Source organism: Zalophus californianus, chromosome 11, assembly GCF_009762305.2.
Source record: "Zalophus californianus isolate mZalCal1 chromosome 11, mZalCal1.pri.v2, whole genome shotgun sequence".
NCBI classification, from domain to species: Eukaryota; Metazoa; Chordata; class Mammalia; order Carnivora; family Otariidae; genus Zalophus; species Zalophus californianus.
Genome location: NC_045605.1, coordinates 56,997,849 through 57,022,440, shown reverse-complemented (window position 1 = coordinate 57,022,440; position 24,592 = coordinate 56,997,849). Strand labels below are relative to the sequence as shown.

General features: G+C 44.9%; 1 protein-coding gene across 2 annotated transcripts; it reads left to right on the top strand.

The window, feature by feature from the left end:
- Nucleotides 1-3,359: 3,359 nt before the first annotated feature.
- NEU3 (neuraminidase 3) lies at nucleotides 3,360-20,565 on the top strand. Of its 2 annotated transcripts, none has more exons than XM_027580984.2 (3): nucleotides 3,360-3,898; nucleotides 8,476-8,681; nucleotides 15,398-20,565. In XM_027580984.2, exons 1-3 carry the CDS (start codon nucleotides 3,874-3,876, stop codon nucleotides 16,475-16,477), a joined length of 1,311 nt encoding a protein of 436 aa, XP_027436785.1. In that variant the 5' UTR covers nucleotides 3,360-3,873; the 3' UTR covers nucleotides 16,478-20,565. The 2 variants fall into 2 exon arrangements, with proteins under 2 accessions (XP_027436785.1, XP_027436784.1); XM_027580983.2 differs by having other exon boundaries at nucleotides 8,476-8,687.
- The last annotated feature ends 4,027 nt before the right edge of the window (nucleotides 20,566-24,592 follow it).

Genomic DNA, 24,592 nt, shown 5'->3' with positions numbered 1-24,592 from the left:
CTCCAGTCTGAATCAGAAGGCCTAAGACCAAGAGAACTGATGGTATAAGTTCCAGTCCAGAAGCAGGAAAGGACTCATGTCCTAGCTTGAAGACAGGCAGATAGAATGAATTCTCCCTTACCCCAGCTTTTGTTCTATTCAGGTCTCCCAACAGATTGGATAGCAAAAACATTTTGCTTTACTGAGTCTCCTGAGTCAAATAGTAATCTCATCAAGGAATGCCCTCAGACGTACCCAAAATGATGTTTAACCAAGTATCTGGGGACCTCGTGTCCCAGTCAAATTGACATGTAAAATTAGCTGCTTGTGGTGCTATGATCAGAATGAGAGAGACTGGAGAGTGTTGTGTAGGTTTATTCTGGAAATTCAGTATTCTGCCCTGACCATTGCTAGGCATGATGTTATCTTTGCCCTAACAGCATCCACAGGCCAGCCTGCAACTTCCAGGTGGCAGCCTAGCCAAAAGGAGGCTAGAATATTCTCATTCAATTCTGGTTCAGGCACCTGGATCCTCTTGTTGGTTGACATGGTCCTTGGAGCCTTCCTCTCAAAGGAAAATGGCCTAGTACAAGTCTCTCAAACTATTGCAGACTCCTTAAACTTGACTCACTGGTTTGACATCCCCTACTAGATGGCTGTCACCATAATTTAGTCATTAACCTACTGAGCAGTCTATCAGAAACCTTAGGTGCACTTTCAGCTCCCATACCTCTCCTGCAAAACACGTCACAACCTGTAGATGTCTCCCTAACCTCCATTCTAGTAGCTATTGCTCTGTTTTCCTATGGTGTGGACAAATGCCACCTGGCTGGTAGTGTGTACCTGTGGGACAGTTTGGGCCAATTGCCATTGGGCTGTCTTTCCAAAAATAAGGACTGTTTTCAATTATTCTAAGTTAATGGGAACTCTGAAGCCTACCAGGTGCCCAGGAGGCCTCATTAGTGACAGTCAACCGCTGTTCCCTGAATGATGTAGGTCCTACTTGGGAGGCCCCAACAGTTGTAAACAGGTATCACATATGCCCTCAGGACTGTACCTTCTATGTGGAAGTCAGACATTAACTTGCCCCCCTCCCTGAAAACATGGTGCCTTGCACCATAGGGAGGATCATAAGCAACCTTTAAGTGTTTAAGGAAGCACCATCATTAGATCATGTATCCCTCAGATGACTGTGGAGATTGCTCCAAAATGAGGCTACATTTGGTTACATGGAGGAGCTTTCTGGAGGGGTGGCTTATTCATGCACATTCTGCAAGAAGTTACCCCTATCTTGAGAGTCATCTTATTTGAAATGTTGATATGAAATTCATCCCTGACTTTAGCTGAAGCCATCAGTGATACCACCTCAGCCCTGGAAGGCATTCAGGTGAGTCTCAACTCACTGGCCAGTGTGGTTATGGGTGATAGAATGGCCCTCGACTTCTTTGTGGGCCAAGGTAGGTCTCCAATCATGAGTACATCCTGCTGTACCTGGATTAATCCCTCAGGCTGGGTATAGAGCCAATTCAGAAATTAGAGAATGCTACCTGGCTTTCTAAGGCAGACCTTGATGTATGGTTGGGTTTTTTTGGATGCCATTTTTCTAGCTAGTTGAGTCCTGGCCCTTGGTTGATTCCTGACCAGTTCTGCAGATTGGTCTCATCCTGTTGCTTGGAGTTCTGTTGATAGTATGCTAATTAAATGTTGTATGAAACCATTAGAATGGATTTGGTCCCTTCTCTGTCAGATTAATCAGTGGCCAATAGAAAATTCATCAGAAGTCATCTGTACAAGTTGCTGTGAAGGCTGGAAGAGGAGTAACTTTTAGAGCATGAAAGCCTGGGAGGTTCTCATATAGGAAGTGAAACCTGTTTGATCTGAGCCATGAGTGAGGATTAGTACCAAGCGTGTCCATTTTACAGATGAGGAACCTAAGGCACAGAGGTTAAATAACTTGCCAAGGTCACCGAGTTCGGGAGTGGGAAGTCAGGATTTAAATCTCTTCCCCTCCAGAGACAGCAATTGCTACTCACTGTTTCAGGCATAAGACTGAGACCACCAGTCAAAGAATTGAGAAAAATTTGGCATTAGCTTTAGATATTTTTCTTTTTTTTTAAGGTTTTATTTATTTGAGAGAGAGAGAGAGCGCATGAGAGGAGGGAGGGTCAGAGGGAGAAGCAGACTCCCTGCTGAGCAGGGAGCCCCATGTGGGACTCGATCCTGGGACTTCAGGATCACCTTTAGATATTTTTCTAAAACTGGCCTACAGAGTTGGTGACTGTGAGTTTGGAGAAGTCTGGGTGAAGAACCCTAGGATTTTGTATGAGCCAATCTTTGAAAACTAAGATATTTTAAAAATCTTTTTAAATAAAACAAATATTTAATAAGATTTAAAGAAGAATAAAATGAACCACCTTAAGATAAATTACCAATACAACCGAAGTCCCTTGGGTATCCTCTGCACTCCCACAAGTAACTACTACCCTGAATTTAGTATTTATTATTCCTATGCATTTTCTTCATGTCTGTCCATTAATATATGTCACTGTTTTATATGTTTTAAAACTATATATGGTATTTGTAGTAGTAGTCCCAAGACTACCCCTAGGTTCCTAGACCTGCTAGGACTCACAGGACTCAGCATTATAGTTGCACTCACAGCTAAGATTTATTACAGCAATGTAGTAAGGACACGTTGGCTCGTAAGAGAAAAAGACACAGCAGAGTCTGAAAGAATCCATGTGTAGTATTTCTTATGCTTCTCCCTCTCATTGAGGGGTTGCATTAAGCACACTTTCCCCCCAGCAGGGAAAATGCAGCATGTGTACCATGTTTCTGCCTAAGGAATCCATTAGAGACTCAGCACTCACAGTTTTATTGAGGGCTGGTATGTGGGCACCCTCTGCCTAGCATGTACCAAAATTCCAGACTCCCAGAAGAAAAGCAGGTGTTCAGAATAAACCACATTGTGTTCAGTCTGTGCACAGTCTGCATTTATTAATTGGAACTCTAGTGTAGAAAGAGCTGTCCTCTCTCCTCCATTTATTTAATTATATCAATATGAAGTCATGGGTTTTTATTCAGTGGCTTGTAACACTATTATTTTCGCACTCAATATATAATCATGCAGACCCATTTAAAATTATATATATAATTTTTTTTTTTTTTTAAGGACGGGAGTCCATTGCTCTGGATCTCCCGTCCTTTTTGCGGAGTCCTCTCTTGACGGCCGGAACCTTTTTTTTGGCTCTCAGGCTGTCCGGGGAAATTTTAGGCGGTGATACCTATCAACTGACAGGCGACCCAATAGATAAGAGCGTTGGGGCTAGGGGACTGAGGGGAGGAAGGGAGGGAGGGAGGGAGGGGGAGGAAATGGAAGGGTGCGGGGCGGAGCCAGGGAGCTGCGCGGCCAGGGGGAACCGCGGTAGGCCCAGGGCCTGAACCAAACTCAGGGCTGCCCTGGAGCGGGTGGTGGTCGGAGAGGAACGGGCAGGTCCCGTGCCGCTTCTGGGGCGCTGCTAGAGGCGAAAGACAGCAAGGGCTGTCGCGGCTCGGCAACGAGGGGGCGGGGCCTCGGTTGCGTCCGTCCCACGGGGCGGGGCTGAGTCTGGGGAGCAGCCAACCGCAAGTCCAACGGCCGGTTGGCTGCGGCCTCCGCGTGCCCCGCCTCCGCTTCTCGGCCTGCTAGTCTGCGCGTCCGGGGACTGTCGGTCTCCCCGTCTCGCTTTGGGTTTTGTCGCCCTGTAGTTTTCGTGGCTTGCTTCCGAGTCCTCTGCAGTCTCTCTCTCCCTCCCCCTCCACTCCTGCCTCCGTCTCCCCAGCCTGGCTCATTCTCCCGCGCTTCGGTGTCCGAGACCTGAGGGCTGCCCGGCGCCCAGCTCTGCCCGGAGAGAGATGGAGGAGCGGGGGTCCCGCGCAGGTGAGCGGGGCTGCGACACTGCAGAGATCCCTCCAGAGTGGGGCACTGTGAGTGTGGGGACAGGTTCGGCGGCGCCGTCTGGGCTTAGGAAATCCAGTCGCGGGGAGAATATTGAGTCAGAGCCACGATCTCAGGCGTGGATCTCAGACGTGGCCGGAGAGTATTCTTGGCTGGTCTATTTTTGTTTTCCTTCAAGTGAAGCCAAACCTAAACCTTAGAGTTACCATTTTAGAGATGAAAGGGAACTGAGCCTGGGGCAACCCTTCTTTCTAGAGAGGGGTGTGGGGGTCGTAGAGAGTCCCCAGCTGGAACTTAGGGGACCTGGATCTTGGTCCAGGCTTGCTACCGACCTATTGAGTGGCCTTATATAAGCTATTCCCCTCTGTAGTCCTGAGTTTTCCCATGTGTACAGTGAGAGGGGTTTGGAGTACTGGATCTCCAAAGGCCTGACAAAGGATGGGTGCTGTTTAAATATTAGTTGTTAGGAGTAAATAAATATGGGAGGCCTCCTTCTGGGGTTCAATGGAAGCTGCCTGGTGCACTGAATTAACTGGCATCTTTGGAATGACATTGTTCATTACAGTGCTGAGAAATAGGTGGCATTATCCCCTTTACAAGCGAGGAAACAGAAGTACAGAGAGAAGTCAGACTCCAAAGTCCAGGCCACACTATACTCTCTCCCACTAAGAGAGCAGGGAGGACTTGATTGAAAGGTGATCATATGGAGCAGCAATTAATAACTTGAGTTCTTGGCTAAAATGAACAACTCCAAAGCAGAACTCTGATTCTTCAGAAGATACTGATTCTTCTCTATCCTTAGTTCCCAGTATATGGTTTGTGTGAAATAGTTTGGGTTTCAGTGCCAGAGTCATCATCTATGTTACATAACCACTGTCATCAACGTGATCAGCATAATCATAATTAATTAATAAATAATAAAAAGTAATGATAGTGACTCCAGTTGTTATAGTGAGAGCAAAGCCATAAGTGAAATTGTGAAGACATCAAAATCTCTAATACTTTTACTTATATAGTGCTTTAAAGTTTATAAAGCACTTTTGAGTGGTTCTTCATATTGGTCATCTTAGGTAGGTATTATCCACATTTTACAAGCAAGGAGTCCAAGACCTAGAGAGATTAAGTGACTAGCCCAAGGTCACACAGAAGTGTAGCTGGGACTCGAATGAAGTCCCATTTGACAAGCTGTGCTTCTGCTTTGGTGCTCTCCCTGCTTCCTCTCCCTTTCCTTTTTCCTAGTCCCACCTCCCCACTCCATGCCTATCCTGTGCTCTAGTTTTATCACCCAGAGAATTCCTGTTTTCATGTTAACTAATAATGTTAACTAATAATCAATCATATGTTGACTGATGATTAATAGTGTTGGTAGTAACTCATAATTAAAGTGTGGGTTTCTAAGAATTTAAAATATGATCTTTCCCAGAGGCATAGAGGGATTTAAATGCTTTTAAGAAGAGAGTTGTTCACTGTTATCATCATCATCACCCACAGATTTCAAGGAATAAAACTACAGTTGACCCTTGAACAACACAGGTTTGAACTACATGGTTTCACTTATATAAGCATTTCTTTCAGTAAATGTAGTACAATACTATAAATGCATTTTCTCTGACTTGTGATTTTCTTAACATTTGTTCTCTAACCTTATGATAAGAATACAGTATATCATACATATAACATGCAAAATATGTGTTAATTGACTTTATATTATTGGTAAGGCTTCCAGTCAACAGTAGGCTATTCATAGTTAAGTTTTGGGGGACTCAAAAATTATACATGAATTTATGACTGCCGGGGGGGGGGTCAGTGCCCCTAATTCCTGTGTTGTTGAAGGGTCAACTGTAGAATGTGTAGTGATTGAAAGTCTAAAAATAATAACCCATATATTGAGCTCATACTATGTAATGGGCTCTATAACAGCCACTTTAACTTTTTAACTTAATTCTCTCAGCAATCTTCTGAATTTTATACATGAAGATCCTGAAGCATTAGGAAAGTTAAATAACATGCCCAAGGTCATGTAGTCCCTAGTGTGGTCCAAATCCTGTGTTCTTAACTATTAAACCAGCTTGGCTCTAGGACAGGTGTTTACTTAGAAAAAGCAAGATCCTCCCTGGCAGGAGAGCCTGAATTGAGGAGAGAGAGGTGTGCTCTAGTACTGTGTGAAGAAGACAATTCACACTTGCTTTTCAATTCTGCTACCAAGTGCCCAGAATTGGAGTGAGGAGAGGCTTTTGTTCTGGACTCTGGAGGCCACTCCCCTCAGTCCCCTCATGATAATGAGCCATGGTTCTTCTTTCTTTTAAGTCAGAAACAAGTGACCAAATGAATCATTCATTTGCTCTTGGATAAGTTTGTCGTGATTGAAACTAGGCAGCTCTAGCCAAAAGCAGTGCAGCTTTTTCTTTCAGTTTATTACCCAGAGGCTTCCTGGGAGATTGGTCTAAAATGCATACTTGATCATGCCAGTCCTCTGCCAAAAACTCTTGAGTGGCCCCCTCTCTGTGTGATAAACACCTTAATAAGGTATCAAAGCCTCCCAGGACCTGGGCTCTGCTGATCCCTCAGTCCCACCCTTTGCGCTCTACTGCAATCCTACCACACAACCAGTAGTCCCCACAGTTTGCTCTGTTTTCTGTCCTTTATAGGCTTTTCACATCCACTCCCTCTGCCCTTTTCACCTCCCAACTGGCTGACCATCCTTTAGGATCCAGCTCACCCACTCATTCAGTCATTGAACAGGTTTTCATCAAGTGCCTATCAATCACCAGGCATGGTTCTGGGTATAAAGATGTAGCAGTGAAGAGAACAGACCTATCCCTGCCCTTTATGGAGCTTCTGTTCTGTAATATGTATTAAACAAGTAGGATCCGGATGATAAGTGGCATGGAGAAGGGAGCAGAGAGAGGGGATAAGCGAGGAGCAGGGGAGTTGTCAGTGAAGGCCTCCTCAATTAGATGACATTTGAACAGAGCTGAAGGAGTTGAGGGAGTGAGCTCTTGGTTATCTGAAAGGAGAATGTACCAGAAAGGCACGGAGCGTAGGATATGAGACAGGAGCTCACTCGGCTGCCCTGATCTGGACTGATGCTCTTTTTCTGTTTTCCTCCACACTCTCATGGTTACCCCTAATGTGGCACTTACTGCATGGTATTGTAATTGTCCATGTATGTCTGTTTCCCTCACTTGGATGCGGGTTTCTTGAAGGCAGGGACTTCTGATTTCTTTCTGTCGCCTCAGCACCTACCTTACGGGCTGACTTGGGAGTGGGCACCCAGAAATATTTATTAAATAAATGAATAAGGCTTTCTGAGCCTCGTTTTTATAGCCTGACAATTTTTTACAAGTGATTTATAAAAGAAGGATTGGATGACAGATGATGAGAGGGGAAAAAAAAAAAAAGAATTCTAAGCCTGGTTCTGTCTGGCTTAATTCCCTTTTTGGGCCTCTGAAGTAGAATACCTGATTTTCTTTGAGAAGCATACCTGGAGACTTCCATTTTCAGCATTTATGGCAGGCTAGCTAACCTGTACCATGGCAGGCTAGCTAACCTGTACCATATAACAAAAGTCCTTTATAGCTGAAATTGCAAGGAAGTAAGAGAAGTTCCCAGGGGCCTAGAAACCAAGAGTAAACTGAAAACCAGAGTAGTTAGCCCCTTAACCTGACCTCAGCTGCCTGGGTGTTTGCTCATCTCACTTATGTAGAAGTTTGGGCTTTAATAGACCTGCTGTTGCAGTGAATGCAACTGTGGGCCCACATGGGTTAGACCCTCACTGGAACTGAGATCCCTGCATGAAGCTAAGTCCCTTGAAAGTCCACACCCTTTGATGGGGTGAACTAGGCAAAAAGAATTCTCACTACTGACCCGGAGAGATGACAAAGAAGATTGCCTCATATCCTAGGCTGTAGTAGAGGGAAGAAGTTTCCCCCAGAATTCTTAACCACAGGCTTTCCTCATATGGATTTGGATTTATATTTACATTACCCGAATGACCTAAGAATTCCAAAGATAGTGACATTAGAAACCCTCCAGGCTGGCGATACCCCTGGATGCTTGCAGAAGCACATGCAGAATCTCTCTGGAGAGACATACTTTTTTTTTTTTTTAAGATATTATTTACTTATTTATTTATTTGACAGAGACACAGCGAGAGAGGGAACACAAGCAGGGGGAGTGGAAGAGGGAGAAGCAGGCTTCCCGCAGAACAGGGAGCCCGATGTGGGGCTCGATCCCAGGACCCTGGGATCATGACCTGAGCCGAAGGCAGACGCTTAACAACTGAGCCACCCAGCGCCCCTGGAGAGACATACTTGACACAGGCTGAGGCTATGTAGGATTTCCACAGAGTCTGGAGGATAGATTTGTTCAGTGAGCATGCTTATTGCTTGCTTTGTGCTTTTGAGAACATGATGTTCCTTTTGCATAAAAAAATAAACATTTGAGTAAATCTTTGCCTCCCTGTGTGTGGTCTCCAGAAATGGGATGATAGAGCGGAACTTGTACGCGGGGCAGCATTCGGGTATGGACACACATTTAGCTGCCTCCTGTCCTTGCAGAGGTCATGGAAGAAGTGACATCGTGCTCCTTCAACAGCCCTCTGTTCCAGCAGGAAGACAAGAGAGGGGTCACCTACCGGATCCCAGCCCTGCTCTACATCCCCCGCACCCACACCTTCCTGGCCTTTGCAGAGAAGCGCTCCACGAGCAGGGATGAGGATGCTCTCCACCTGGTGCTGAGGCGAGGGTTGAGGACTGGGCACTCGGTACAGGTGACTCCTCATCCCAGATCTGACTCTGAGCCTCAGTCTCTCTGCACATTGCTTAGACTACTTCAGGGTTTGTGCCGTTTCCTGTCCGTGCTGGAAAAGCCCTGTGTGGAAGGAAGGAAAAAAAAAGAAAAAAGAAACCAGTAAAAGCAATGGCTCTCACTTACTGAGTACTGACTGTGTGCCAGGCACACATTGGATCCCCAACAGCTACTCTGTGACATAGGAACGGTTGTCAGTCACATTTTACAGATGAGAAAACTGAGGCTCAGAGATGTTGCCACTCGTTCAAGGTCACACAGCTATAATGAAGCACAGACGCAGGCTTTAAACTCCATCTCTGATTCCAGAAGCCTCCGTGGTTCATTCAGATTCAACTAACACGCCGTGTGCTTTTCATTCACGTTCTCTTTTGTTCTTATAAGTCAGCCAGGGAGGTAAGCACTGTTGGTTCAGTTTTCTGGTGAGGGATCCTGGTCCTCCAGGAGGTAGGTAGCTTGTTCCAGGCCACAACTAGCAGATGGTGGGGGTGAGGATAACCACAGTTCTCCTTCCTGCGTGTTTTATGTGAGGTGCATAGTACAGGAGGAAAGAGGATTAGTGATTTGCCTCAGGCACACGCCTCCCAAGCAGCAGAGCTGGGGCTGGAGGCCTCACTTCTAAGTGGCACATCTTCGCTGCATCTTTAGAGGAGAGTGTTTGCTGTCTCTGGGACCGTGAAGATAGGGTTATTTCAGATCCCATTTATCTTTTCTCCTGCAGAGCCAGCTCAAGTGAGGATCAAATGAGATGATGGATTTGAGAGTCTTTTGTAAACAAACAAACAAACATAGATGTCTTTATAATAGGCACTCTAATCCCCCTCACCTGCCCTGGTTTTCTACCCACAGAAATATCACCACTTCTCACCAGACCATGACTGTCCCGTAACCTCAGTGCCCAGCCGTCACAAGCATTTACAGATGCGTCCATTTTGACTCCTTCTCCCTTCTATTTTATTACTTTCATTCTCTGACTTACCTGATTGCAGAATCTCGAAGGTAGAAGAATCATCAGCCTAACTTCTTTCCCAGTGCAGAGATCTTCTGTATTCCCTTGGTAGCTACTAAGAGCTTAGGGGTTAAGAACATGGCTTTGGAGTCAGGCTTTGGAGACCATTTATTGGCAGTGTGACCTTGGATTTGACTCTTGTCTGTTTCATCATCTGTAAAATGTAATAATAGCAGTTACATAGTAGGAACTCAACATTAGTCATCTCCCATAAAGGGTCTGCTTACACAACTCCTCCAGTGAGGAACTTGATCCTGTGGCAACTGTTAACTTTTGTTTTTGGAATGAGACAACCTGTACTTTAGAATCACCTATTGGTCTTCTGGGACATTTAATCTATATATAATATAAAGTCCCTTTTCCAGAGAATGCTCTTTGATGTACCTAAAAGCAGTGTTCATACCCTCTGAGCGTTCTGATTTGGGGGCTCACCAGCTTCAGTTCTTTTAGTGGCTTGTGAGGCCACAGTCTTGATTTGCTTTCTGGTCCCTCGAAAGCTATGATTACTGCCTTTGGGATTTGATCTGGAATGTCCGTGCCCTTTTTCAAAGAATGGTACTCTGAATTTCGGGCTCCAAGGATAGACTGACCAGCTCAGCAATGGGTGGCTATCCCATTTTGTATCTCTTTAACTCAGTCTAATGTAAAGTAGCATCTGCTTTTTTGTGGCAGCTGCATAATGCGGGGTGACTAATATTAAGTAGACGGTCAGCCCAAACCTCTGAATCCTTTTCACATTTACTGCTTTTATAAAAATTTTAAATTATAGTAAAATATACCTAACATAAAATTTTCCATCTTAACCATTTTACGTGTACATTGCAGTATTGTTAACTAGAGGCACATTGTTGCGCACCAGATCTCTAGAACTTTTCCATCATACATGACCACTACTTTATACCCTTTGGACAACTCCTCGGTTCCCTCTCCCCCAGCCCCTAGCCACCACCTTTCTTCTTTGTTTTTATGAGTTTCTAGATACTTTATTTATTTTTATTTAGTTAGTTATTTTAAGTGTTTTTTTGTGTTTTGTTTTGTTTTGTTTGACAGAGAGACACAGCGAGAGAGGGAACACAAGCAGGGGGAGTGGGAGACGGAGAAGCAGGCTTCCCGCGGAGCAGGGAGCCCGATGCAGGACTCGAACCCAGGACCCTGGGATCATGACCTGAGCCGAAGGCAGATGCTTAACCGACTGAGCCACCCAGGCGCCCCAAGTTTCTAGATACTTTAAATACCCCATATAAGTGGAATCATCCAGTATTTGCCTTTTAGTGATTGGCTTATTTCACTTAGCGTAATGCCCTCAAAGTTCATTTGTGTGGTAGCGTGTGACAGGATTTCCTTTTTTAAGGCTGAATAATATTCCGTTGTGTGTGTATATACCACATTTTGTTTATTCATCCATTGATAAGACACTTGTGTCTACCTTTTAGCTATTATGAGTAGTGCTGCTATGAATATGGGTATGCAAATATCTCCTCAGGACCTTGCTTTTAATTCTTTTGGGTATATATCTAGAGGTGGAATTATTGGGTCATGTGGTAATTCTATTTTTAATTTTTTGAGGACCCTCCATACTGTTTGCCACAATGACTTGAATATCTTATATTCCCACCAAGAGTGTACAGGGTGCCAATTTCTCCATACCCTTGCCAACACTTATTATTTATTTTTGATAGTAATCATCCTAGTGGATGTGCAGTGATATCTTGTTGTGGTTTTGATTTTCATTTCCCTAATTATTAGTGATAGTGAGTGATATTTTCGTTATGCTTGTTGGCCATTATGTTTGCTGTTATTTTTTTTTAAAGATTTTATTTATTTGAGAGAGAGCAAGCATGGTGGGGGCAGGGCAGAGGGAGAGGGAGAAGCAGACTCTCCATTGAGCAGGGAGCCCGACACGGGGCTCAATACCAGGACCCTGGAATCATGACCTGAGCCCAGGGCAGACACTTAACTGGCTGAACCACCCATGTGCCCCTGTTTGCTGTTCTTTAATCATGCTTCTCCATCCAGATTTTCAAATCCAGGACTTGATCTATCTCTGTCAAGCCTCAGCTTGTTTATGTCCCATTGCTCCAGCTGGTTGAGATCATTTAGATTCTAATGCTTTCATGTTTCAGTTACTGTTTCTTCCAGCTTTGTGTTAACTTTATCTTAGACATACCTGGCCCAAGTCATTTTCTTCTCTTAGCCAGTAAGAATGGTTGCACTTCTGACTTCACACTGACTAGACTGGCCAATAACTAAGTTGAATTTGGCACATATGTTTGAAGTGTTTACAGTGCACCAGGCACTCTGGTACAGAATGGGCTGCCCCAGAGATATTGAGTTCCCTGTCCCTTGACCAGTTCAAGGGGAGACTGAATGGCCTTGATCCAGAAGGCTTAGAGGGAAACCTATACGATGGGAATTAGTTCTAGGTCCTTATGACTCTGAGATTCTCTGATATGAGCTTTGCCTAATATGTTTTGCCCATTTATTCAGGAATTAAATGTTTTGTTTCATTCATTCATGTGGTATACATGGTCTACATTACATTCATGTGGTATACATGGTCTACATTACATTCATGTGGTATACATGGCCTACATTACATTCATGTGGTATACATGGCCTACATTACGTTCATGTGGTATACATGGCCTACATTACGTTCATGTGGTATACATGGCCTACATTACGTTCATGTGGTATACATGGCCTACATTACGTTCATGTGGTATACATGGCCTACATTACGTTCATGTGGTGGTATACATGGCCTACATTACGTTCATGTGGTATACATGGCCTACATTACGTTCATGTGGTATACATGGCCTACATTACGTTCATGTGGTATACATGGCCTACATTACGTTCATGTGGTATACATGGCCTACATTACGTTCATGTGGTATACATGGCCTACATTACGTTCATGTGGTATACATGGCCTACATTACGTTCATGTGGTATACATGGCCTACATTACGTTCATGTGGTATACATGGCCTACATTACGTTCATGTGGTATACATGGCCTACATTACGTTCATGTGGTATACATGGCCTACATTACGTTCATGTGGTATACATGGTCTAAAATGCTATAAAAAGGTATATATCCCATTCTTAGTGCCCTACTTCCTATAGGTTGTCACCATTGTTTCTTATGTACCCTTCTAGTGCTTCTTCTTACAGAAACAAAGAAATACAAGTATATATTCTTAATACTCCCCTTTAAAACGTTTTAACATGAAGTGATAAAACACATAATAGAAAACATAAAACATAACATAAATGTTCATTGCACAAAACATGAATGTCATCCCTGTGAATTGACAAAGCCAAAACTTGTGGACTCATCACTTAGCTCAAGAAATAGAATATTACCAGCACCTCAGAAACTTCTCTTATCCCCCATCTTAAAGGTAATTGCTATCCTGATTTATAGCTCTAGAGTTTAGTTTTGCTTGTTTTTTTTTTTTTTTAAGTAGACTCTACACCCAACATGGGGCTTGAACTCATGACCCTGAGATCAACATGCACTACCGACTGAGCCAGCCAGATACCCCTAGTTTTGCCTGGTTTTCATCTTTATTCTTTTTTTTTTTTTTAAGATTTATTTATTTATTTATTCATGAGAGACAGAGAGAAAGAGAGGCAGAGGGAGAAGCAGGCTCCCAAGGAGCAGGGAGCCCGATGCGGGACTCGATCCCAGGACTCTGGGATCATGACCTGAGCCGAAGGCAGATGCTTAACCATCTGAGCCACCCAGGTGGCCCCATCTTTATTCTTAATGTTTGTCTTCTTAAGTGTTTTTGAGGTTTATCCAAACAATTGTGTACAGGCTGCTCTGAATATTCTTGTATGCGTTTTCGCTACTGTGTGCGTGCATTTTTGTTGGGTTTCTATCTAGAAAGAGCATTACTGGATCATAGGGTAGGTTTACATTGCACTGCAGTAGATAATGCCATCCAGTTTTCTAGAGTGGTGGCCGTGAGAGCAAGTCTATGTCAGTTTCACCCTTACTCTATGCATTTAGCTCTTTAAAGTTCCATCTTCAACATTGTTTTAATGTTTTATCTGTCGTCTCTAGTCTCAGTGGAAAGCTTGGTTCAGATTACCTAGTTTGCTGTTACTGGATTTTTCTTCTTATTTCTTATGCAAAAAGTAGCATACTACATACATTGCCTGTACTTTGCTTTGCTCATTTAACAATATATTATAGAAATCTTTCTATCTCAATGTGTAGAGGCCTTCCTTTTTTCTTTTTCATCTCTTGCATTGTATGTTCATTTAACCAGTCCCCTACTGATGAATATTTGGGTTCACGATGTTTTGTTGTTCCAAGCAATACCACAGTGAGTAATCTTGTATATACTTAATTTGATGAGCAGAGATATTTTCGGATAAATTCCCAGAATTGGGCATGCTGGGAAAGGATAAATGTGTCTGAATTTTGATATACCCTACATTAATGTTGAACCATTTTGCACTTCGGTCCATATAAGAGAGTGCCTGTTTCTTCAGATTTTTGTCAACAGGATAGTGTCAAAGTTTATGATGTTGCCCGTTGGTTAGATGAAAAGTACCACATCAATTTTAATTTTAATTTGCTTTTCTTTTTTTATATGTGAGGTTAAACATATTTTAATTGTTTTTCCCTCTTTCTTTGAGTTGCCTGATCTTGCTTTTTGTCCATTTCAGTTCGGTTTCTGGAAGTTTTCTTACCAATTTCTAATACAGTTTTTTTAAAAGATATTAAGGAGATTAGGTCTTTCTTTGTGATCTGTCTGATTAGGCATTATCTCATTTTAGACTTTTACCAACTCCTGTGTGACCATGTTATTGCTGTATGAGCATGTTATTACATTTTCCATTTAACTGATGAAGAAATTGAGGTAAAGTAAGTTTAAGTAACTTGCCCAAGGTCACACAGGAAGTGATGAGGGCTGCTTTGAACTAGGTAACTCTGACTCCATGCTTGAGTTTTTAATGACAGTGTTATGAATTACCTCCCCAGGATAGTAGAGGAAGGGGGAAAAAATCTTTGTTTTAAATTTCCCTTTATTTGCCTAAATTCCATATTTGTCCGCCTTGCTTTACTTTTCTTCATTTTCTTTTTGTTTTCCCCCCTCTTTCTTCCTTTTTTCTTTCTTTAAAAAAATATTTATTTTGCTCCTATCATGTGCTAGGCACTGGAGGTACAAAGTTAGAATAATTTGATTTCTATCCTCAGAAGACTCATAATCTAGGAAAGGAGCCAGTCACATAAAAAGTTATGATTATAGTATAATAAGTGCTATAACTCTTCTGTATGTACAAAGAGGAAGCCACCAATTGCTTTTGGGAGGGGGTGGGGGGAGGGAGTTTCATAGAAAGCTTTACAAAGGAGGTGACTTGAGTTTGGAGAGTGAATTGGGCATCTAGACAAAGTGAGGAGGAGTGTTCTAGACAGAGAGGACAGCATGTACAGTATCTAGCATTGCCTCTTCCCAGCTTTATAAATCATCCTGTAATATTTGAGAATTATTGAATATTAGTGAATACTTCATGATTCCATAGATTTTAATACCAGTTATTTCTTAGCGCTGAAAAATACTAATGCTTTCAATGAGCCTCATGTCTTCCTATTAGTCTCTCACTCCTGCTCTCTCTCCCTTCCCCTTGTCTAGTGGGGACCCCTGAAGCCATTGCTGGAAGCCACATTACCTGGGCATCGGACCATGAACCCCTGTCCTGTGTGGGAGCAGAAGAGTGGCTGCGTATACCTATTCTTCATCTGTGTGCGGGGCCATGTCACCGAGCGTCAACAGGTCATGTCAGGCAGGAACGCGGCCCGCCTCTGCTTCATCTGCAGTCGGGACGCTGGCTGCTCATGGAGCGAGGTGAGGGACCTGACTGAAGAGGTTATTGGTGCAGAGGTGAAGCGTTGGGCCACATTTGCTGTGGGCCCGGGTCATGGCATCCAGCTGCAGTCGGGGAGGCTGGTCATCCCTGCATATGCCTACTACATCCCCTACTGGTTCTTTTGCTTCCGGCTACCATGTAAAGCCAAGCCTCATTCCCTGATGATCTACAGTGATGACCTAGGGGCCACATGGCACCATGGCGGGCTCATTAAGCCCATGGCAACAGTGGAGTGTGAAGTGGCAGAAGTGACCGGGAGGGCTGGCGACCCTGTGCTGTATTGCAGCGCCCGGACACCAAACAGGTCCCGGGCTGAGGCTTTCAGCATTAACCATGGTGAATGCTTTCAGAGGCCAGCCCTGAGCCCTCAGCTCTGTGAGCCCCCGCATGGCTGCCAAGGCAGCGTGGTGAGTTTCCGGCCCATGGAGATCCTTCAAGTGTACCAGGACCCTAATGGCAAAGATGCTCCTACCGTTCAGCAGAGCCCTCTGCTGGACAGCGCAATGAGGCTAGAGCAGGAAGCTGGAATGCTGTCTGAATCTTGGCTCTTGTACTCACACCCAACCAGTAAGAAGCGGAGGGTCAACTTAGGCATCTACCTCAACCAGACCCCCTTGGGTGCTGCCTGCTGGTCCCGCCCCTGGATCTTGCACTGCGGGCCCTGTGGCTACTCTGATTTGGCTGCTTTGGAAAAGGAGGGCTTGTTTGGGTGTTTGTTTGAGTGTGGGACCAAGCGAGAGTGTGAGCAGATTGCCTTCCGCCTGTTTACAGACCGAGAGATCCTGAGCCACATGAATGAGGACTGCAGCAGCCCTGGTAAGAGCTCTGAGCCAACTGAAAACTAAAAATTGGCTTAGAACCCAATTTTCCTTAGAAAGGAAACCACAGAAGGCAACCACAGGATGATGGAGGCCAGGTTAATAGAAGTTATTGAAGTCTACAGAGAATCTAAAAACTTAATATTCTGCTCTCCACCTCTTTTCACTTCTCCAAAGAGCAAAAGGAAAATTGTGCTGTAGTTACTGCAGTGGGAAGAACTATGTGTTGGGAAACCATGATGTGGTCCTAGTGGTGCCACTGGCTTGCTCTGGGATCTTGGATGTGTCCCCTGAACTCTCTGGGCCTCAGGTCGTCTCCATCTGTAAAATGAGAGGATTGGCTCTGTGATTTTTCTTCTTCCCATTCCTAGGAAAGGCAGAGTGCTCACATGCTCCATGATCAGCAAGTCCTGGCTTCATGGGTCTTTGATAGGACTCTGATCTCTAAGTGGAAGTCAGAGGACTCATCTTTTCCAGTGACTCACCACTCATCCAGGTGTGAGGCCACAAACAGGTGTCCTGGCACAAAGGAAGATCTGGATGGTTTGTTCTGTTTTTAATAACAAACACACCCTCACCCTTCTAATCAGGCTCAGAACTCTGCAGGCTCTCTGTCCTTAGAGGAATTGGGCAGAACAGCAGAATCATGAGGTCACCTACCTTCTCCAGCTTTGCAGCTCTGCTCAATCTTCCCTTCCTCCTCCAGAACCCTTATTTCCTAGGGAGAAAATAAGAAAAAGCCAGTGGCCCTTGATAATGGTACTTACTGTTTCTGAGGGCATTACTCCTATGAAAGATGACCCTGAAGTTCATGTACTAGAATGGTTCCTGTACTAGGATTAGGACGTTAAAGCATTGGCTAGAACTTTCCATGGTCTCTGCCCTCAAAGAGCTCACAGTTTATGGGGCTAGAAGTGGGAGAAAATTCAAGATAATCAATGCAGCTGGTTTGTAGATGTTGGGCTTTAAGTTGGGGTTATGGTAGCTCCTGATGTCATTGTCTTACTTGCATCTTCATTGTGCTTGGAGTCAGCTGTCCCAGGGCTTGGCCAGGCCACTGGGTTTTCCTCAGGTCTCTTTTTCTCAGAATATTGTTCTGGCCTAGCCACTGCTTTACTTATTAGAAAGGTCTCTGGACCCCAGACCTCTGAATCAGGCCTATTTTTTTGTACCTACTACAATCACTATTTGTGAAGTAGGGGTGCCCCTTTGTTTGATGGGTTTGGGGCTGAAATTTGCCAGTGCTGGGTATCTCAGATGATACTAGATTGGTTGCTCTTATTTTAGAATCTTTCCCCCATAGCCTGTTATTGTAACAGAAATTTGATCATGAAAGACTTGGTTTTTCTCCCTATTTTAGGAGAAGAAATACCTTTGACTTATATCAGATAACTAAATTTGGTGCTGAGTAATGGCCCGGAGAGCGAGTCTTAGTTGTAGAATATAGCCCAGGAGGCTGGAGGCTGCAGTTGCACCTGTCATATGGGGGAGAGCCCTCCAGGATGAAAGTAGGAGATTAACTTCACATACTTCTGCATAAGGCTTAAGTCCATGGTTTAGAGTGACTTTTTAAAATTCCCTTAACCTCTCTTCCATTTGTCAAAGTTATCCACCCAGTACACAGTTATGCTCACTCATTCACTCATTTATACATTTATCTAAATATTCTTGAGAGCCTGTGCATAATGTAAGGTGCTTTCTATTGCCATTCCCTGGTTGAAAGGCATCTGTGGCTCCATTTGCCTGCTAGAGGCGGTCTGCATTTAGTCTGGCATGTAGGGCCTTCAGTTGTTGGGGGAGATAATGCATACTCCTCTCTGCTGCCTTGTATGAAGCCCACTGTCAGAGAAGACCCCTGTCAAGTGGGCAGTGGAGGGGGCGGCAGAGTTGGTGGTACAGGGAGGAACCGGGGAAGGGCAGCCCTCTCCTGAGTCCTAGAAGCTTCTTGTTCTGCAAAGCTTTCCCAAGCACCATACTCCCAAAGAGATAGGAACAGTGGGGATGGCTTTCTTCTCCAACAAGGTCTAAAGGATGAGGAGTATGAAAATAGCAAGACTTCCTTGGGGCCATCCAAGAAGGGAGTCGGGGGAGGGCCCTCAGTCACATGCCAGTGTGAACCACAGATGTCCAGGACCAGCCCTCAAAAGATGTCTTATCCTTCTCCGAACTGCCATTCCCTTTCTCCTTCCCCTTTGCTTTATGTTTGCTTCTCCTTAGTGATTAGCAGTGAAACTCTTAATAGGCAGAGGGGCTGTGTGCATCGTTCAGGACTAGCAAGCAAAGAGGATTCGGGGACAGAGGTAATGCCGAATGAGGATTAGGGAGAGGAACAGAGTGAGCAATGGCAGCTATGGAGAAAAAGAACAGCAGGGCGGGAATCCCGGCGCCTTTAGGAAGAGAGAGAAACACGGCCCAGGTAAGAGACCTAGGCTGGAGAGGCTGCAGCGTAGGTGGTGGCTGCTGTGAAGAAGAAATGACAACAGGCTGGAGCTGTTTCCTGACACGTGTGGGAAGGGCCAGAGGCCCGCACAGGCCAGCAATTTAGGCTACAGATACGTTCCTACCCAGCCCTGTCACCTGAAGCTGGCTTAACTTGTTCATGTTCCGGGTGACCAACAGAGACAGCTGTAGGCACTCCTGACTTGTTTGTGCCAATTCCTCAAGGTCTTCAGGGCCCTGGGACTGATCCCATGACACTGGTATCCTAACTGAGCCCATTCCAGGCCCTCTCAGGTTGGTAGAATGAAAAAGATGGGGTAAGTGATGGCAGTTGTGAAGAAAAGAAGAAAAGCAGACTGGAGACCTCTAATCTAGAGGCATGGAGAGAGGCCTACAGAGGCTCTGGTCCCTTTGCTCCTACATGCAACCCCCCCCCCCATCTTTAGACCCTTAGAATGGATCCATCCAGCACACAGGGTGCACCACTGGGAGAGCAAGAAAGCATAGGTAGGGGCCTCCTGCTGCTGGTAGGTATCCAGATCCACCTCCCATCCTTTCAACCTGCTGGGCCTGCTCAGGTTCCCAACCTCCTGATGCCCTCACCCCTAGACCCCTACTGTTTACTTCAGGCCCTGGTTATTTGGGTGCTTTACTTGGATCTGTTTCTCCCGGTCACCAGTCTCCCCTCCTATCCTTGGGATATCATGCAACCGTAGGCATAGATGAGAGACATTGCACCCTGTCTGTTGGGTACCCCAAGGGACCCACAGAGATCAACCTAAGGCTGCCCCGCCTCCTCTCCAGGGCAGGAGGCTTCAATACTTCTGCTTCAGCTTGCTCAGTCTTCTTCAGTAGGCTGTGTGTTTTCCCCACTGCATCAGGCTGTAGGTGTCGTGTCCTCCCTTTCTGTGCTTCCACAGTGCCCAGTTAGGGCCTCCCTTTAGCCATTACCACAGGGTGTGGTGTGTTATTGTTGTCCGTCTTGTGCCTTCACGGCCTCTGCTAGGCTGTGAATTGAGGGCCAAGTCTGTATGAATCCTCTCTCCATCCCTTTTACCTCGAATTACAATGATTTCTTTATAAATACAGGCTTTTCCTGTTGTGTTCTGAATTCCCTGAAGGTAAGGACTGTGCCTGCTTCCTCTCACTGTCCTCTGCCCCCAGCACAAACTGGACAGCAGTACGGTTCTGCCCAATGAATCAAGGAGTCAAAGATCCTTGGCCTTCGGGAGCTAAGTGAGAAGGCCAGAGCGAGCCCCACCCCGCAAAGGGAGGGGCATGTTGCCTCCCTCTGTGAATTGGATAGCGTTCTAAACCCACTGAACACGCATCCAAAATGAGTCTTCTCTCTGCTGGCCTGCTTCCAGGACAGTCACAGGACTTCCTGGTAAAGAGCTTTTCTCTGGCTTCAGCTGAGTCCTGCCTGGGTGTCTCAGGATCACAGCCCAAGCCCAAAGCCAAGCCTCGGTTTGGGTTTTCATTTCAGTGGTATCGCCCCTCTGTCCCTGATAGGCGTTTGTGTAACTGCCCCTCCTCCAGGACTCCGGGGGTGACACCGTGGTTCAGTGTGTTCTGAGCATGTCTTGGTTCTGTGATACCAAGTTCCAGAAGTGCCCTCTGTACCATAGAAACTACCAGGACTCTTGGTAACAAGGGAGATGAATAAAGAGCTTAATTTTGGCAACTGCTGTGTGTGTGTTTTGTTGTTGTCAAACTGTGAGGTGATTATCATCCTAATACTTATATCTGGTTTGTACCCAGCTTCTTTCAAAAAATGGATTTGAGGCCTTTTCTTGCTTTTCATAAGAACTTTTACTTTCAGAAAGCTTTATTAATAATAATCCTTTGTACTTCAGCACATTGTCATTGGAATACAGTTGCCTATTGAGGGAAGCCGGGCAGAGATTACCATGACTGATAAGATTGGGTATTACTGGTTTGATTGCATATTACACACGAGCTATTAAGTGGTTAAGTGGGGGGCTGAGGTACAGAGAATCACCCCGTCTGGTACCAGCCCCGGGCTTGTCACTGCACGTCTTATTTCTTTTTGCAAAACGCCCTGAGATTGTTCCCAAATTGTAGCTGGCAAGGCCACAAATACTTACCTCAGTGATGTGGGGTGATAGCTTTAACTCATGACTTTGTACTCTGCTTTCTTAAAACAAATTGACTGTTGAAAAGTTTTAAATGGGCATCTCTTTCATCATAACACTAAGAGTCGTATAAGGATGAAAGAATCAATGTACAGAACTGCTAATTTACCTCCTAAAAATAGTTTTATAGTAATTATTGATATGATCATTTTAAAAATCCAGTGATCTATTTTATTTTTGTGTGTTTTGTTGGATTGCCTGGGGACCTTTGGGCTTGAGAGGAATATGCACTGCTCCATAAACTTCAGTGCTCAATTTCTTTTTTAAAGATTTTATTTATTTGAGAGAGAGTGCAAAAGAGCACAAGCAGGGGAAGTGGCAGAGGGAGAGGGAGAAACAGACTCCCCGCTGAGCAGGGAGCCCAACACATGGGGCTCCATCCCAGGACCCTGAGATCATGACCTGAGCCGAAGGTCAGGTCAATCAACTGAGCCACCCAGGAGCCCCTGGTGCCCAATTTCTTAAACTCCTATTCAATAAAACATTGAAAACCTCTTAAATAATTAAACAATAACAAATTTGATTATTGATTATTCTGCCTTCAACAGAAATACCAGTTACAAATTTAGTATAGCTGATCCTTTTGAAATTTCAAAGACCATAAATAGTAGATAAAACATAAGTCCAATGACTCTGAAAGATGTCCTTATACCAAAATGGAGTACAGAAGAGCTGATGCCATAGATTTAACTTTGTTAGTTATTGTTATTACACCTTTTGGGGGGTTTTAACTTTTAAACGTCTCCAGAGTTTGAGTGGCTTCATCAGGCTCCCCTCCCCCCACCACACCTTCCTAGCTCTTTAGTAATAGCAGGTCCAAAGGGAAAAGAGTACCATTTCAGACAAGTACCATTTCCACTGGGAACATTAACATGGGAGGTTGGAGGCCTGGAACCACAGACAGCTGTCTTCTCCTTGGGTGGAGAATACCTGAATGCAGGAGAAGCCTGAAGGAATGGAGCCAGGCAGAAACAGTCCTAATGATCTCTACCAGGCTTCTCCCTGTTATGGGACCTTATAACCATCCCCCCAACATTTTTTTTATTTTTATTTTTATTTATCTCTTAAGCTAGTTTGAGTTGGGTGTATACCGCTTGCCAGCAAAAGAATATGAATACGCATCCTCACAGGAAATTTGATTACTTGGTACCCCAACCTGTGAGTCACTACCTGAAGCAAAACCACATTAAATTTCAATGCAGTCTGCTAAAGTTAACAGCATTACCTAAAGGGTACATTACCAGAAGAGTCCTTGGGATAGAATGGAGGAAGGACTGAACTAAGAGGGGTCGAGAGTCCAGGGTCTTTGTCCTAGAGCTTGCCACTGACCTGATGGGCATCTTCGTGCCAGCCATTGGCCCTCTCTGGGAACCCATTTATTCAGCTAGAGCAGGGGGATAATCCTTGTCCTGCCATGACCAGGAGTTATGTGGGTCTGAGGAGCTAGTGAATCCTCAAGAGGGTTTAGGAACTGGTGCAATGTCATGCAAATAGAGGACAAATTACCATTCACTCTTTGATCTCCATTATCCATCAGCATTGGCGACCTTTGACAATCAAATGCTGAAAATGAAGGTGATGGATGGAGGAAAGGAGGAGAAGGCAGGGCCTGCTGACGGAGGCACTTCGAGGCTGGACAGCGACCTCGCCTCACCTCTGTCCTGTCCTTAGCAAACTGCAGGCTTCATGGTTTTGCCCAACCTTCTGATTTTGCCCCAGACCTTTTGCTCCCTTCCTATGAGGAATGACCCAGCCTGGGTATAAAAGAGGGAAATCTCAGCCCCAAGTAGGAAGGGACCTGGTCTGAGTCATCTGTGTTTTCAGTGCCCACCATAAGGCCAGGCATAGCACATACAGGAAAGGATGCAAAAGGAATAGCATTTGTAAAGTGCCTACTGTGGGTTGAGTTATACATACATTATCTCTTTCAACAATCCATTTTATAGATGGAAAAGTTGAGGCTCAACAAAGCTACAAGATATGATCCAATGTCACACACCTGTAAGTGATGAAGTCTGGTGATCCGATGCCAAACCTATATTTTTGTCATATTTTGCAAGTAAGAGGCAGAACTGTGAGGGATGCTTACCCTGCAGGTTGATGTGAGGCAGAGACAGTGCCTCTTAATTCCTTGGAATTAAGGAATTCCAATTCCTTGGGCGCCTGGGTGGCTCAATTGGTTAAGCGACTGCCTTCGGCTCAGGTCATGATCCTGGAGTCCCGGGATCGAGTCCCGCATCAGGCTCCCTGCTCAGCAGGGAGTCTGCTTCTCCCTCTGACCCTCCCGCTTTCATGTGATCTCTCTCTCTCATTCTCTCTCTCAAATAAAATGAATAAAATCTTTATTAAAAAAGGAATTCCAATTCCTTAATTAAATTCCAAATTTAATTCCAAAATTAAGAGGCTGCCAGTAAGAGGCTAGTGATGATGACCCCTGTAGTAATAACAGGTCTCACAGTTGTACTAAAGTGGCCTCTCAGACCAAAGGTCTTCCCCTTTTATTTCACTCAAGAGAAATGCATTAGGGGCGCCTGGGTGGCTCAGTAGGTTAAGCGTCTGCGTTTGGCTCAGGTCATGATCCCAGGGTCCTGGGATGGCGTCCTGAATTGGGCTCCCTGCTCGGCGGGAAGCCTGCTTCTCCCTCTCCCTCTGCCCCTCCCCCCCGCCCATGCACTCTCTCTCTCTCAAAAAAAATTTTTTTTCATTAAAAAAAATCTTTTAAAAAAAGAGAAATGCATTAATTTCTCTCCTTAGAAGCCCAGATCTAGCTGGAGATTATTTTCCGGTAGCTCCAAACTTCAGAAGAGCTGCCTCCCACAACCCAGAGTCATCCTAAACATAGATTGTATTGTCATCAACCAGGAATAGAATCAGGGTGAAAGCATGGATTCTCTTGAGGGGTAAACATAGAACTTGGATGGCAGGTGAAGCTGACTTAGTGCTGAGTGAGAAGGTCAGGGCTAGCAGGCGCTGGGCAGGTCTCGGATTGAGCCACAGGTTGGAGATAGCAACCCTTCTCTGCCTTTCCGCACTGTGGGCGGGTCCCTGGAGCTGTACCCAGTGGCCAGGTCTGAGGCCGTCATGCACTGGCGATGGTCCTCCCTACATCGTCTCTAATCCTCACAACAACCAGGGGAACAAGGCATTATTGTCCCCAGCCTGCAGACAAGGAAACTGAGCCTCGGAAAAGTTAAATGATTGGGCAAGTATCTTAATTATAATTTCAACTGTAAATACTAGGATAATAAAAGTATCTCATAGGGTTGTTGTGAGGGTTAAGTGTAAATACTCTATGTGTATTTAAACTTAGATAAAAATTAAAAAGTGCGTGGCACATAGTAGGTCGTCAAAGAATGGGATCTGCTGCTGATTATGATTTTTCCCTGTAGTAATCATATTAGCCCATCAAGTGTGCAGAGTGTGGTCACAGTACTTTTCAACTTACGTGTGCATATGAATCACCTGGAGAAGTTAAAAAAGATAGGTTCCTGCCCCCACCCCCACCCCCAAGAATCTACTCTGGTAGATCTGGGTGGGGCTTGAAAAT

Excerpts from the sequence above, each read along its gene's own strand:
- NEU3 (XM_027580983.2), top strand. The coding sequence starts at position 3,874 with ATGGAGGAGCGGGGGTCCCGCGCAG. Across the intron at positions 3,899-8,475 it reads GGAGCGGGGGTCCCGCGCAG|AGGTCATGGAAGAAGTGACA; the intron begins GTGAGCGGGGCT and ends CTGTCCTTGCAG. Across the intron at positions 8,688-15,397 it reads GGACTGGGCACTCGGTACAG|TGGGGACCCCTGAAGCCATT; the intron begins GTGACTCCTCAT and ends CCCCTTGTCTAG.